The sequence below is a fragment of the Vicugna pacos genome, chromosome 9 (genome assembly GCF_048564905.1).
Source record: "Vicugna pacos chromosome 9, VicPac4, whole genome shotgun sequence".
Classification (NCBI taxonomy): domain Eukaryota; kingdom Metazoa; phylum Chordata; class Mammalia; order Artiodactyla; family Camelidae; genus Vicugna; species Vicugna pacos.
In genome coordinates, this window is record NC_132995.1 from 53,518,730 (window position 1) to 53,533,578 (window position 14,849).

The 14,849-nt window shown below is 48.5% G+C and overlaps 1 protein-coding gene across 1 annotated transcript in view; it reads right to left on the reverse strand.

Moving 5' to 3' along the window:
• The window catches only part of COTL1 (coactosin like F-actin binding protein 1), a 39,343-nt gene extending 25,443 nt beyond the window's left edge, over positions 1–13,900 (reverse strand). The window contains exons 1-2 of the mRNA XM_006207536.3: positions 13,627–13,900; positions 13,282–13,364 (exon numbers count right to left, since the gene is read on the reverse strand). Coding sequence (XP_006207598.1) covers positions 13,282–13,364; positions 13,627–13,703 — 160 coding nt within the window. The 5' untranslated portion in view covers positions 13,704–13,900. The remainder of the gene's footprint in view (positions 1–13,281; positions 13,365–13,626) is intronic.
• Between the last annotated feature and the right edge of the window lie 949 nt (positions 13,901–14,849).

Consider the following 14,849-nt stretch of genomic DNA (forward strand, 5'->3'; position numbering starts at 1 on the left):
GTTTCCCACAGTGGCTGCACGGATTTCCTCTCCCACCAGCCCGGCCTGAGGGTACTGACTCTCCACATCCTCCCCACACCTGATATTATAACCTCCTAGTGGGTGTGAAGTGCTAGCTCATTGTGGTTTGATCTGCCTTTCCCTAATGACTAATAGTGTTGAGCATCTGTTCATGTGTTTATTGACCATTTGTATGTCTTCTTTTTTCATTCAAATCCCTTGCCCACTTTTAGTTGTCCTGTTACTGTTGAGTTGTAAGAGTTCTTTACATGCTCTGGAAGCTAGACCATTGCCAAGTATATGGTTTGAGGACCTCCCTTTTAGCTGGCCCACTCCTCACCCAGACATCCACATGCCCAACTGCTATTCGTCCAGGTCTGGCCTCAGTGTCACCTCCTCTTTAAGACTCACCTGACCCACCTGGCTAACAATGGCCTCCCTCCAGTCCGTCTCTGGCCCATTGCTTCATTTTATTTTCTTGGTCTTCATCTATTCTGAAAGGATCTGAACTGCTAGCTTACCTTTTATCTGTCTCTGCACTCCCAGTGGAAAGTCAGCTCTGTAATCTAGATCATTCAACCTTCCCAAGATCCAGAGTGCCTGGCATGTAGTAGGTCCTCGATTTCTAGTTGTTGGATGAATGAGTAATTACAAAGCGCCAAAGAAGAGAATAAGTGACTTTCACCAACTCGGATACACAGCAGTAGGTTTTGCCAAAGCAAGAACAGAGCGGGGGAGGGGAGGGATAAATTAGAAATTTGGGGTTAACAGACACACATTACTATAAATAAAATAGGTAAACAGTGAGGACCTCCTGTATAGCACAGTAAACTATATTCAACTTCTTGTAATAAGCTATAATGGAAAAGTATCTGGAAATATATATACATGTATGTATATGTATAACTGAATCACTTTGCTGTACACCTGAAACTAACATTGTAAATCAACTATATATACTTCAAATTAAAAAAAAAATTTTTTTTAGTTTACATGTTGCAAAAAACAGAACAGAGTAAGTGGCATCCCAGTCCGGGCTGCCAGAGCTCACCAGAGTGAACACAGGCCTTCACTGGACAGGCGCGGTGGGGGGGAACACAGGGGTGGCACAAAGCCTGGCTCTCCTCACCCCTCCCCAGAAGCCCCAGCATGACCCAGAGGGGCCCCTGGCCCACCCGTTCCTTTATTTGTGAACCACCAACAGTATACTGCATTCTAGAGGCAGGGTAGATGGGAGCCAAAAGAGGGAGGAAAACTACTTCCGGGTCAGATCAGACGACCTCCAACCTCCAAGGGACATCCTTTCAGTCAAAAGCATCGGAGTCAGAATTCTTCCCCGGGAAGAATGGAGGCGTTTGAATTATGGAGGGTTGCTCCCCAGAGACCATCGCAGGTTTTCCACTTCAACCAAGGCAGAAAAAGTACCTCTGAGCTGCCCATTCCCACAGATTTGCCACCAGCCGGAGGCACGGGCCTCAGGTCTGCCCCGAGCATCCAAGAAAAGAGCTTACAGCAACGTATTAAGAGCGTAGATCCTAAGAGCTCTCACCACAAGGAGAATTTTTTTTCCTTTTCTTTTTATTGTATCGATATCAGATGATAGATGTTCACTAAACCTACTACGGTCATTGTTTCACCATATATAAACCAAAATATTGTGCTGCACACCTTAAACTTAGACAGTGATGTATGTCAATTATTTCTCAATAAAACTGGGGGAGAAAAAGAGGAAAGAAGAAAAGAAAAGAGCTCGCCTGTGGTCCTTCCTCCTTGTTTCAAAAGAATTTCAGTTGCAAGTATTGGGCAGCAGCAGGGTGTCAAGAGTGGTGGCCAAGAGTGCAGGCACTGGGTAAGGAGCACAGCTCAGCCCCTGCACAACTGTGGGCCGGTGCCTTTGTGGCTCTGAGCCTCGATTTTCCTGCCTGTGAAACAGGAATGACAACTGGGTCACCACATTCAGTCACAGTGTCAATGAAATGAAATCAGAACTAGATGACTCTAGTTGGCAAAACAATGGCTCCCAAAGAGGTCCACATCCTAATCTCCAGACCCCGTGACTATGTGATTCAACATGACAGAAGTGGCTTTGCCCGTGTGATTAAATTAAGGGTCTCAGCTTGGGGAGATTATCCCGGACGATCTGGGTGGGCCCAGTGCCATCACGTGTCCTCAAATGGGAAAGAGAGGAGGGCAGAGAGATGGCAGCATGAGGACTCAACCAGCCACTGCCACCTTGAAGCTGGAGGAATGGGCCACGAGCCAAGGGATGCAGGCGCCTCTAAAAGATGAGAAAGGCAAGAAAATGGATCCTCCTTTCAAGCCTCCGGAAGGAACACAGCCCTCCCCACACCTTGATTTTAGCCCAGGGAAGTTATTTTGAACTTCTGCCCTCCGGAACTATCGGATGACACAACTGTGTTAATTTAAGCGACTGAGTTTGTGATTATTTGTTACAGCAGCCACAGGAAGCTCATATAATGACCTCAGCACAATTCCGGGCACAATAAGGGTAGAGTGTTCACTGTCATTTTTTTAAGTTTTATTATTACTTATTATTTGCATGAAAGCTGACACAAATACACAGAAGATAAAATAAGAAAAAGTGCATGAGGGAAAAAGAGCTGGATGACTGTAAACTAAGTCCAGAACTAAAACAGGATGCAAGGCATGTTAATTTCAAGTGCACTAATGAAATAAGACAGAAAATGTGTAGGTAACAGCCCTGCCGTCACATGCTGGCCTCTGGGCACCTGCCCCTGCTGAGGCCACTGAGCAGAATCTGAAAATCAAGTCAAATCAGTGAGGAGTGCAGCCATGCAGGGGCTCCAGGGCAGGGACCTGGGCCAGAAGCCACTGGAGGCAGGGGCATCAGGCAAGGGGCCTCGGCGCTTGCAGACCATTCATACGGGTCAATGGGCTGTTACGCTGGCAGAGGGGACAGCAGACCTTCCGGGGTGAGCTCAGCTCTCAGATATCTCGGGGGCCTGTTCATTCATCATTTCTACATACATCTGGGGAGAATGCCAGGTGCTGTTCTAGGTGCTGACAGTAGAGCAAGAAAACCTAACAGACCAGGATGCTGTCCCTAGGAGCTCAGATTCCAGCAGGAGAGTCAGACAACTGTTACATGAACACTCGTGTGGATGTCACTTGGGGAGCTGGTAAGTGCTACAGGACATGACTTGGGCCCACACAAGGAAGTGACACATCCACTGGGGAAAAGAGATAGGGACCAGCTACCCAAGAAGGGTGGGGGTGCTCCACTGAGGACATCACCACTGGAGAGACAATGTGCCTCTTTCCAGGATCTCACAGTGGAATTGAAGACATAGACACACACGTAACCTCCGCACAATGTAGGCAGCATCACAAAAGCAAGGAGGGCATCTGAGTGGAGGAGATTTTTGCACTGGGCCTTGACAGATGTATAGGAGTCCTCCAGGAAAGCAAAATGGACAAGGACAGGGCCAAAAGAGGGAATACTGTGCACTGGTCACAAGGAAGGAGGAGGGCAGGGCAGCACAGTGCAGTGCAGGGGAAAGGCTGGGAGTCTCAGATACAGATCTGGGTTCAAAGTCCAGTTTTTCTACTTACTGTGCCATCTCAAGCAAGTAACTTTCAAAAAAATTTTTTAATTGAGTGGAAAATTCTTTAAGTTCTATAGCGCTTTACAATTTTCAACAGTTTCAAATGCATGATTTCATATAATCCCATAATAACCCCTTTTTTTCCCCTATATTGCCCCTCCCATTTCCCTCTCCCCACTGGTAACCACTAGTATGCTCTCTGTATCTGTGAGTCTATCAAGCAAGTGACTTCTGATACTCCAAGGAAACTATCATATTCCTCACCAGTAAAATGGGGATGACTCCTACTTTGGTGCCATTGTACTCGTTACACATATACCCCTTATGGATAATAAAAACTAGATGAGTTAATACATGCAAAGCACCCACAGCGCCTGGAATTTAGTACCCATGAGGTCAGAATCATGTTTGGGGGCTGTGCATTGGTGGGGTTAGCTGGTAAGCATCCCATTCTGAAGGGCAGCTCATGTCATCTCTAAGCATTTGGACCTTATGGGCAAAAGCTATGAAAGGTGAAGGGGAGAGAAAGTGATATCAGCTGACGTGCAGTGGAGAAGGCACCTCACCCCTACCCAACCCCGCCCCAGCCTGGACTGCGAGTACACCAGTGTCGGGAAAGGGCCAACTCAGCACACTGCAAAGGGCTTGGATACAGTTGGTGCTCAATGAATGTCCTGGAGAAGGAAAACCAGGGCCAAGGGTGGAGCCCAGGAAACTCCCACACTTATTAGAGGGGAGGGAAGAAGGAGAACCAGCAGAAGGAAATGAGAACAAGAGATGAGAGACATAAAAGGGGAACTTGGTGAGCTCTGCAGTGCAGCAGCAGAGGGAAGGGAAAACTATCTTCTCAGTAAGTAGCAGTCACTGACAAATGCTAGAGGGAGGGGACGTGCAATGAAGACAAAGAAACGGTCACTGCATTTGGCCACCAGAAGGTTACTAAGGACCTAGGCGTGGGGCGCCATGCTCCGGTTATGGGAGGACACCACGATGTAATGAGGTGAAGAAAGGATAGGGGATGAGGACATGGATATAACATCTACACAGTCCACAAGCAATGCTTTCAAAAACTCTGCATTACCTCCTCGAGATTTTTCGAGAAGCAAAAACTCAGTTCAACACAACAAATTAAATACTTCTTCTAAACAAGAGACACCCAAGAAAATGGACATCTAGCAACCATCTCCATAGCCACAAACTCAAAAGCAAGCACAAATATCCCCCAAAAGAGCTGTCACCAAGCCCACACATCTTATGACACAAAGAAGGTATATAATACCTCAGGCCCTCCCAGCAACAGATGTGTGAACAAAGAAGGCAGTGGGAGACTGAATTTTGCAAAAAACTGTGGAGGCAATGGCTCAATGGCCCCTCAGGTGCCACTTAAGAATCATCACCCAACATTGTTTCTGGAGCAACAGAAAAGATCTTTCAATCAATGTTTGTTGAACACATGACTGACAGACTGTTCAGCACTTTGCAATGTCCAGATCACTGTCACCAACTGAAAGCTTCCTTTTGACCTCATATTCCCTTAGCCTCACTGGACAATTTCTCTCCTTCCCTTCTCACTCAAATTTCTAAATATAAGTGATGCTGAGGGGAGGGGAAGGTGTATGTGCAACTAGTCAGGAAGAAGTCCCAGTGTGGAACAGCAGGATAAATAGACTGCCACTTGTATGTGTGTGGTACAGCTGCACATACAGAAGCCATACACATCAAGCGTTTTTGTCTCTTTTGCATCCCATCCCTTTTTCAGGAATAGCAAAGATTCTCTCCTTGACGAGACCCTAAACAGGCTCTTCTGAGCTCTTTTGCAACTAGGTTTTAACTTCTGGACTTCTGTGTTCATCTCTGCAGAATGCACTTTTAACAAGGATCCTGCTAAATCAGTTTAGCCAGAGTCCCTCATACTCCATATCTGATCACCTTCGATATCTCATCGGGCTCCTCGTCTGTCACCATGCCCCAGGTGATGTCTGATTCCTGGCCTGCCTCCAGCAAGAATCGTGTTAGGTCAGTTTAGCCAGAACCCCCCCTCCCCACTGCCCCTTTCCTCATGGTAACTTCCCATTCACTGATCCTCATATTGCTTCCTGACTATAAATTCCCACTTTTTCTTGTTGTATTCAGAGTGGAGCCTGACCTCTCCCCCCTACTGCAAAACCCCTGTAGTGGTCCCTCCACCTGTAACAACAGTCAGCCCCCTGAATGAAGTCCGCCTTTCTCTTCTTTAACAAGTGTTAAAATGCATGTTTTTTCTTCAACAGTAAAAACATCCCCGTTTTCCTTATGAACCATCCTACTGCCACACTCAGTCCCCATCCCATGGAGCTGACCCCATCCCAAATGGGCACTGCCCAGGCCTAAGCTAATGCACTTGTCACTTTTCCTGGGAGCAAACAGACCAGAGAAGGGGGCCGTGAGAGAGAAGAATGCATGGTCAAGAAGGGCCACTTGCAATCCCTTTCCTAAACATCTATATGCCAAGTGGTTGGGCAGCCTCCTGTGACATGCGTCCCATGATGGGGGTCTCACTACCTTACATTCCAACTTGAGGCCAATTCTTCAGGCAAACCCAAAATCTATCCCTGCAATTTCTGCTGTTTGGTCTCCTAACACATGGGGTTGGGGTGAGGGTAGGAACACTGAAGAAATCCACACCTTTCACAAGACAGCCCTTCAAACATCTAAAGACAACACTCATGTCCCACAGAAGTGACTCTGAAGTTACATATGCCCAATTTCCTCAGTCATTTCTCACATGAAATGTGTTGAATTCCTTACCCAACCTGGATTCTCCTCTCTTAGCCTGCCCCAGCCATCTACCCTGGGTGCTACGACCAGGACTTTTAGAGGAAAATGATAAAGAACCCACTCAAGCCAGCTTAAGGAAAAAAAAAAAACTTAATTGACTCATGAAAGCAAAAAGCCCAAGGAGAGAGCTTCAGGCATGGCTGGATCCAAGAGTTTAAGCCATGTCATTGAGTGTCCACCCTCTGTCTTTGGCTCTATTCCTGAGTTCTCAGACAAGTTCTCTCTCCAAATGGTTGATGGGCCCTGCAAGCTCCAAGTCTTCACTGTGCTTGATCCCAGAAAAATGACAAAAGGACACTTTCCCAATAACTGTCCAAAGTCTAAGAGATGGAGCTGATTGGCTTGACTTGAGTCACATGTGCCTAACTTTGAACGAATCAGTTAACAGATAGATGGCTGACTCTGATTGGTTAGGTCTGGGTCATAAGCCCTCCCAGTGGGGAGGAGCAGAGTCAGCCTCGCCAGAATTACATTGGCTGTGCAGGATTTTTATGAAATGAGAGTGAGAGTGAAAGGATGGGATGCTGGACAGACAAAAACGTGGAACCCCACAACTCTCTGTGAGTGATGTTTTGAGCTTAACACTCCAGACTCACCAGAGCATCATGGGAATATCATCTGCACCCTGATACACCATCATCCAGCCAATACCACAGAGTATCCACCCCAAATCAAGCTTCGTGCTGACACTGTCCTCCATGCACGCACCTTTTTTTGGTAACCATACCACACACCAAGTTTATTTCAACCCACCTATCGATGGGCACCACCTTCCAAGTTGCTACATTAACAATAACCACATTTATGAGCACTGACTCTATACCAGGCATTGCCCTGCAAGCTTTATGTGTACCATGTCAATTTATCCTCACAACAACCCTGTGCCTTAGGTGCAATCATTATCCCCATCTTACAGATGAGGAAACAGAGAATCTGGGAGACTTGCCCAAGGTCACACAGCACAGCAAGGCTACAAGTCAAGGCAAGACATCCTGGCTCCACCATCAATGCTCATAACCAGTCAGCTCTAAAATCTGCACCAACAGAAAACTGGATTCATTCCCAGATGCCTAGATTCTTGCTAAAATAAAACTGCTTGCAATGGAGTACTTTAGAGTCCATCAATAAAAGATCTGTTAAACAATGTTACATTTATACAGGAGAACATTTGGAGTCACTTTAAAGGCTGGGTGATGACAATAAAAGATCAGCTCCATGAGGACAGGGGCTTTCTCTGCTGATATTTATCCTCAGTGCCTTAAGAGTGCCTATTTATAGCTGCTCATACACATTCAAAGAGAGAGGGAAAAGGGGAGTGAATGAATGAATGAACAAATTTCTGAGTGGTAAAACTATATCTGAACTATATCTGGCTTTTAGTCTCTTCTTTTTGCTTGTTCTTGTCTTCTGAATATTCTACAAAGAATATGTATTACTTGGAAGATGCATAAACAAAACACGATTTAATAGACAGCCCAAGCCGCTGCCCTGATATGTATACGTGATCTGTGAGCCCTTTCTGATGAGATCAGAGAGATCACATGGCCAGTCAGTCTGGCAAACAGCTCCTTTCCCTTGCCAGCTGAGCCCTGGCTCCCCCAACTCCCTGTGGCTCTTGTCAGGGGAACCAGAGACTCCCTAGCACAGCTCAGTACCCATTTCTTCCCGATCATCTCTTCTCCCTCCTACCTTCCTGCTCTCGGACAACATACTCTACAATCACATCAGTTAAATTCCACCAATGAGATGACAATCACGGTGATTAACATTGATGGAGCATTTACTGTGTCCTTGGCACCCTGGACTTACTTACTTAATCCTCCTAATGACCACATTATAGCAAAAGGATGACCTGCTCCAGGTCACGTGACTGGCAACTGCTTGAACCCAGGCCATCTGAAACAGCCCAAACTTTTAACCTCTGTGCTAACCACCCTCTTACCATGTATTGAGCACCTCTTGCATGCAGACCCAGGGCCAAAGGTCTGATGCATGCCCACGTAGGGCCGAATGCCTGCTGCATGCCAACCTGGGGTCAAGCGCCTCCAGTGGGCAAACCCAGAGTTGAGTGCCTACTGTGCACTGAGCTGGCATGCTTCAGAACAGAAAGCACACTGTCATCATAAGCACTATGAGAGTAAAAATGATATAAAAAGTAATAGTAACAACAGCCAATGTGCATCAGGGCACTGTGCTTTTGTTTTAGACATACTATTTCATTATTTCATTTTTAATGACTGATTAATATTCATATATATATATTATATATATTATATCTGTCTTATCCATTCATCTGTCGATGGACATTTAGGTTGCTTCCATGTCTTGGCTACTATAAATAGTGCTGCTATGAACACTGGGGTGCATTTATCTTTTCCAGTTAGAGTTTTCTCCAGATATATGCCCAGGAGTGGGATTGCTGGATTATATAGTTAAGTCTACTTTTAGTTTTTTAAGGAAACGCTATACTGTTCTCCACAGTGGCTGCACCAATTTACATTCCCACCAACAGTATAGGAGGGTCCCCTTTTCTCCACATCCCTTCCAACACTTATTATTTATAGACTTTTGAATGATGGCCATTCTGCAGTGTGAGGTGATATCTCATTGTAGTTTTTATTTGTAGACATTTAATTTCAATTAACACCCCCAGTCACCATCAAAGGCAGGCAGGCACCAACAGAATTCCCATTTTACAGACCAGAAAACTTGCCCAAGGCCACACAGCAAGAGGCAGGGTTGGGATGTGAATCTAGGGTTTTTCTGATTCCAAAGGATCCTGGTTGTTGAAATACAGAAGAGATTGCAGGAGGCTGGTTTGATGGTTGACTGATACAGGGAAGAGGAATTCCCCCTGGAAGGAACCTCCAAAATCACAGGCCTGATGGCTGGGAGTGTTATACAGGGTCAGGCTGCAGGTGCACAAAAAAGGGCATGGGGGTTACTGGGCAGGAGATGTGGGTGGGAACAGACTGACTGGAATGCCAAGCAGACAGCCTGTGCTTAATGCAGTGGGTAGAGGGGAGCAATAGAAGGTTAATGAGTGACTTGATTAGAGCTGCACGCTAGGAAGAGTTACTCTAGCAAGGCGGGGTGGAATGGATATGAGACAAGAAAGACCAAGGGCTAAGAGACTGTTGCAGTAAAGCAGGGTGGAGGGAGGGGCTATGGACCTGTTTTTGGTTTGCCCCTCTTCTGGAAGTAGCATGGCCTCCCCCTTACCTATTCCCTTAGGAAACCACTCTCCCCTACTCTGTCTCCTGGTTTGGGTGGGGCTGCCCATTCCCTACTCCAGGGGTGGGCACTGACCCAGGTCTAGCCAGCCAGAAACCCAGTTATTAGTTCAGGATGGGCATATGAACCCAGGCAGCCCAAAGAGAGTCTGCCAGTCTGGGAGATTTCTGCTGAATTCACTGGCAGAGGAATCTCTCTCTCGCCCCATCAGGATGGCTCTGCCTGTGGCCTGGAAGCCGGGGTGGTTAGTGGCTGTGTACATCACCACTTAGGGAGAATGTGCCCTCCTGCCCCCAAGAGGGGTGATACAGGAGGAAGGCAGAGCTGGGAGTCAGAGGAGAGGCGGGGATTGAGCTTGGGCAGTTTCACCTGCAGTACCCCCAAACTTTCCAACCAAGGCAACTATAGACTTTTTTTTTTTTTTTTTTTTTGCTTAAGCTAACAGCACTGGGCTTCTCTCACTGCACCTGAAAGAGCTGCAACCATCCCACATAGACTGAAGTTTGGGACAAGAAGCAAGAGCAGATGTGGTGACCTAGTGATTAGTGCAAGAGGAGTGGGGACAGGCAAGCCCAGCACCAGAAGACCTAGTGCAGGGCACAAACAGCGCCAAATCCCGCCAGCAGAAAGAAACAGGAGAGTGAGGGCCCAGCAACCTTCCAGATCCATGACCTTCAGAAAACAGCTCCTGCAGACAAGGAGAGGCCAGCCTGGGGGCTGAGGAGAGATGACAGGGAGAGGCTGGACAGGAGGATTCCCTTCTGGAAAACCTGGGGGAAGGACAGGAGAAGGAAGACAGTAGCCAGAGGGTGGAGAGAGGGGGAGGAGGTTTTAGAGAGAGGATGCCCAAGGAGGGGCTGTCAGAGAGGAGAGAGAGCCCACGAATAAACCTTTCACCCTGCCACCCCAGTGCCAATGGAAGAGAGACCAGGTCCTGTTTCCAGGTTTCCAAATCCACTGTGCGTCTTGTTGAGAAGATGTTTGGAAATAGGAAGGCAGTGTCAGAGTGGGAGCTTGTCTTCAGAGTTCAGGACCCAAGGGCCTGTCAAGACATCTGGCTGGGAATTAGGGCCACAAAGAGCCTTCCCTGCATCACACAAATGGGCAAAAGTGTCTTTTGTAACCTGCTAACAATCCCCCAAGCCCCAATCAGAATTTGCTGCACCCCTGAAGGAGCCTCCTGGCTTGAAGATGAGAATCTAAACCACTTCCTTAGAGATAAGAGGCCGAGATCACAGGCCTGGAATCCAGCCTGCCCAGGTTCGAGTCCCAGCTCTGCCACATCCTAGCTGTGTGATCTCAGGCAAGTCACTTAACATCTCTGGGCCTTGGCTGCCTCCCCTACGGAGGGGAAACAAGCTCAGTAAGGGAGACAAGGCATTGTCAAGGGCAGTGTCTGGCATAGAGAAAGTTACAAGTCAGCATTCACAATCCTTTGTCACCGGGTGATGAGGACACGGCAGTGGGACACAACAAGCTTTTCTAAGACAAACAAGAGCAGACACGGCAACCACCACTCGCCTATACATTTGTCCAACAGATGGCTGAGGAAGGAAGGCAGACTTCCAGCCAAAGCAGACGGAGCCTTCAGATCCCACGGCCCATTCACAAGATCAATGAGCAGCAGGGGAAACATTTTTAGTTCACCCACCAGGCCCTCCCCACTGCCGGCCTGTCATTGGGGGAAGGGTCAGAGGAGAAAACCACAAAGCCCCAGGGAAGGAGGAAGTGTTCTCTGACCAAAGCCTCCCTGCCTGCCCGATGGCCAGGAGCATCTGTTTGGAATCTACTGACAGGATGCTCTTTCTTCCCCGGGTCACCTTCTACTATTTGACCACTATTCCATGGAGAACAATAGCTTGGGGGAAGCAGGGGACTCCAGTCTGGTGAGGGGTGGGGTGATGAACAGCAGTCTGGAGGAAAGAAAGTGCTACTTTACTGTCGAGAGAGGAAGGAAGCTGGCCTTTGAGAAAGCTTCACGTCAACAAGGCAAAAAATGCTGCTGAATGTCCTAGCTCTGCACCAAACCACGGGAGAGTCAGGAGTCTACACTTACTCCACTTGCAAAAGCATCACGGTGGTGGAAGGAGAGAAGTGGTGGAGAGACAGGGCTCCTGAGTCAGGGGCCTGGGTTCCAATCCTGACCCCGCCAGCTCTCCACAAGAGGCCCCGAGCACCTCATTAAATACAGGTTGTTATTGTACTTTACACATCTGATATTTTAAACAACCCTATACAAAAGCAATGAGTGAACATCTAGAGGCAGTTCTCAGGGAGATGTTTTAGTTGAAAGAACATTTAAAAGAAAAGAAAAGAAAAAAACCTTAGTACCACCCAGCCCATAGCAGACACTTCATAAAATTTTTTTTTTGGAGGTACTGGTCTCTAAACCAGGACCTCACACATGCTAAGCACATGCTCCACCTCTGAGCTATACCCACCCCCCATAAATACTCTTTGAATTAGAGTAAATATCACTTGAATAAAGGAAAGGGGCTGTCACACAATCCTTTGCACAAGAGTGTACTTTTTCTTTATTTCACAAATGACTGTGTCGTTTGCCTAGGCACTGTCCTGAGAATTTTACACGCACTGACTCACTCATCCTCACAACAGCCCTCTCAGATTACAGGTGAGGAAACCAAGGCCCCAAGAGGTTAAGCTGCCCTAAATCACACCACTAGAAAGTGGTCACACGGGGATTCAAACCCACCTTGCTGACTCTGAGTCCTCACCTTAACCTCCAGGCTCACTGCCTTTGTCTGAATATATCTATTTCCAAGCTGGAGACCAGAGACCAGTATAAATATTATTCGCCAATCTCAGCTTTAAGGGGCCCTACTACCAACGATGCTGAACCTTTTGCTTCTGTCTGTGGGTTGTGATTACACATCCATGCGTTCATTCCCCTTAATGGTTCAACACATCCCAGGGAAGGGCACAAAGTTTGCAAATCTTAAGTATTTTGCTTGATGATTTCTTACATATGTACGCAACTGTGTAATCAACTTCCAGATCAAAATATGGAACATTTCCAACCCCACCCGTCCCCACTCCCAAGTTCCATGTGCCCGCTCCTAGTCAGTGGCTATCTACTGGAAAATGTGACCACTACTCTGACATTTCACACCACAGATTACCTTTGCCTTTTCTATAACTTCATGTAAATGGAATCATATGTTAAGTACACTTTCATATCTGTAGGTTCTATATTCTACAAATAAAAACACATCACCAGCACATGGTCAATGATTGTAGGAGAAAGGAAGGTACAGCTGACAGTCTCTTTTTTCGACAATGAACTCCAAGACTGTTATTTTGGCTCACTGATCAATGAAAAGGGAAAGCAGGGAGGGCTGGACACTGGAGTTTGGAACTGAGTGAGCTAACGGTGGAAAACTAATGACTTATAGGGGGCAAAAGAGCTGTCGTGCCTTTAAAGGGTACTGTGGGAGCAAGGAAGCCAGGTGGTCACCTGTGGTTGCTGTAGATGTCCAGAGGGGAGAAGGACCTATGAGGCTTTAATATGCTCAAATCTGGTCCCTCCAGCGCCAGAGGAGCCCAGGGTGGCCACAGGCTCCTACCTTGGCCTTGACAATTTCCCAAGAGACGGAGAATTTCCCCAGAAGGCGCTTCTCCCTACCTGTGCACTGTTGGATGAAGTCCTGATATTCTGCTCCCTGTTCGCCGGGGACGATGGTGGAGCCGTCATATATAAAAGTCACCCTTTGGATTGGGAGAAGAGAAAAACACACACACACATATCAGCGTTGGTAGCTGCACGGTGCTGAGCTTCCAGCAGGACAATCTAAAAGATGCTCTGGCTAGGGAGAAGCCAGCGCTGACTTTCCACGCTGTCCTGGGTTAAGGCTGCGAAAAGACAGCACGGGATGACCCTTAATCCGCCCCGTCTGGAAGACGGCTCACTGCACCAGGCCCCTCGCGAGCTCGGGGAGTGGGGCTTGGAGAGCAATGGAAAGTTCCTCACCAGATGACGGCTGAGCCGTCGTCGCGCACCAGGTTGTACGCTGTCCGGCAAGCCTCTTTGTCGATCTTGGTGGCCATCACCGCGGGGCTGCAACGAGGATACTCTGCCCGGAGCGACTGAAGATCGCGCTCCGGGCCGGCTTCAGGGATCCGAGCGGAGCGAGGCGGGGAAGCGCCAAGGGCGAGTGGCGGCGGCGGCAGCGGCGGCGGCGGCGGTGGTGGTGCTGGGTCCTGGGCTGCGGGTGGCAAGAGCGGCTGTGGCTCTGAGCGCGCAAGGACCGCGAGCCAGACTCAGGCTGCGCCACCCCGCCCCCCTCCGGCCATTGGCCGCCCAGGACGCAGCCCGCTCCGCCCCCTCTCTCCATTGGTAGTAGAACCTCGGGGGCGGAGCGTCTTTACTCGCCTGCAGCCAATCCCGGCCCGGGTGAGTTGCGCAACTCTGCAGTAGGGGCTGAAGAAAGGGCTTTTTCGTCCTTCCTCCCCCACTCCGTCCCCTCATCTCCTCCCTACCCGTCAATCCATCTCCTCTCTTCTCCCTCCCCCAACCCTCTCGTCGTCTTCCCACTCCCCCAACTCCTCCCCCCATTTCCTTCCCCAAGCCCTGTTTCTCCTTTCCCTCCCTCTTCTCTACTCCCTCTCCCTCCTCCTTATTCCGTACCCACCCCCCACCCCCCACCCCCGCCTTCCCTCCTCGCTCCTCCCGCTTCCCTGACCCCTTGTCCCTCCTACCTATTCCCACCTCCACTCCTTTCCCCTCTTCCTCCTCCAGCTTCCCCTTCTCCTTCTAATCCTCCCCTCCTTATCCTTCCCTTCCTCTCCCCTCCCCCACCTTGCATCCCCCTCCTCCATATCCTTCTCCCTCCTCCCTCCCCTCCCAGGCTGCAAGGCTGCCGCGCTCCACAGGGGACCTCACAGGGGACCTCTGAGTGAGTGACTTCATGGATCAAACCAAAGGAGACTTCCCCCACCCCAGTGTGTGGCTCCGTGGTTTCTAGGTGGAGAGGAGTTGGAAAGAATTAAGCATTTTAAATAAGAGGGGATAGAAAGTGAACTGCTTCCAAAACTCTGGTGGGATCACTGTTTACTTTGTGTTCTGGTTATTTGCATTCACATCTTATCTTCCCCTTTGGGTTCCTCTGAGTGCTGGAGCTGACTCATTCTATCTTCTTCCGTCCCTCACTGACTCACTCATTCATTCCCTCCTGCAGTCATTCCACAAAGACC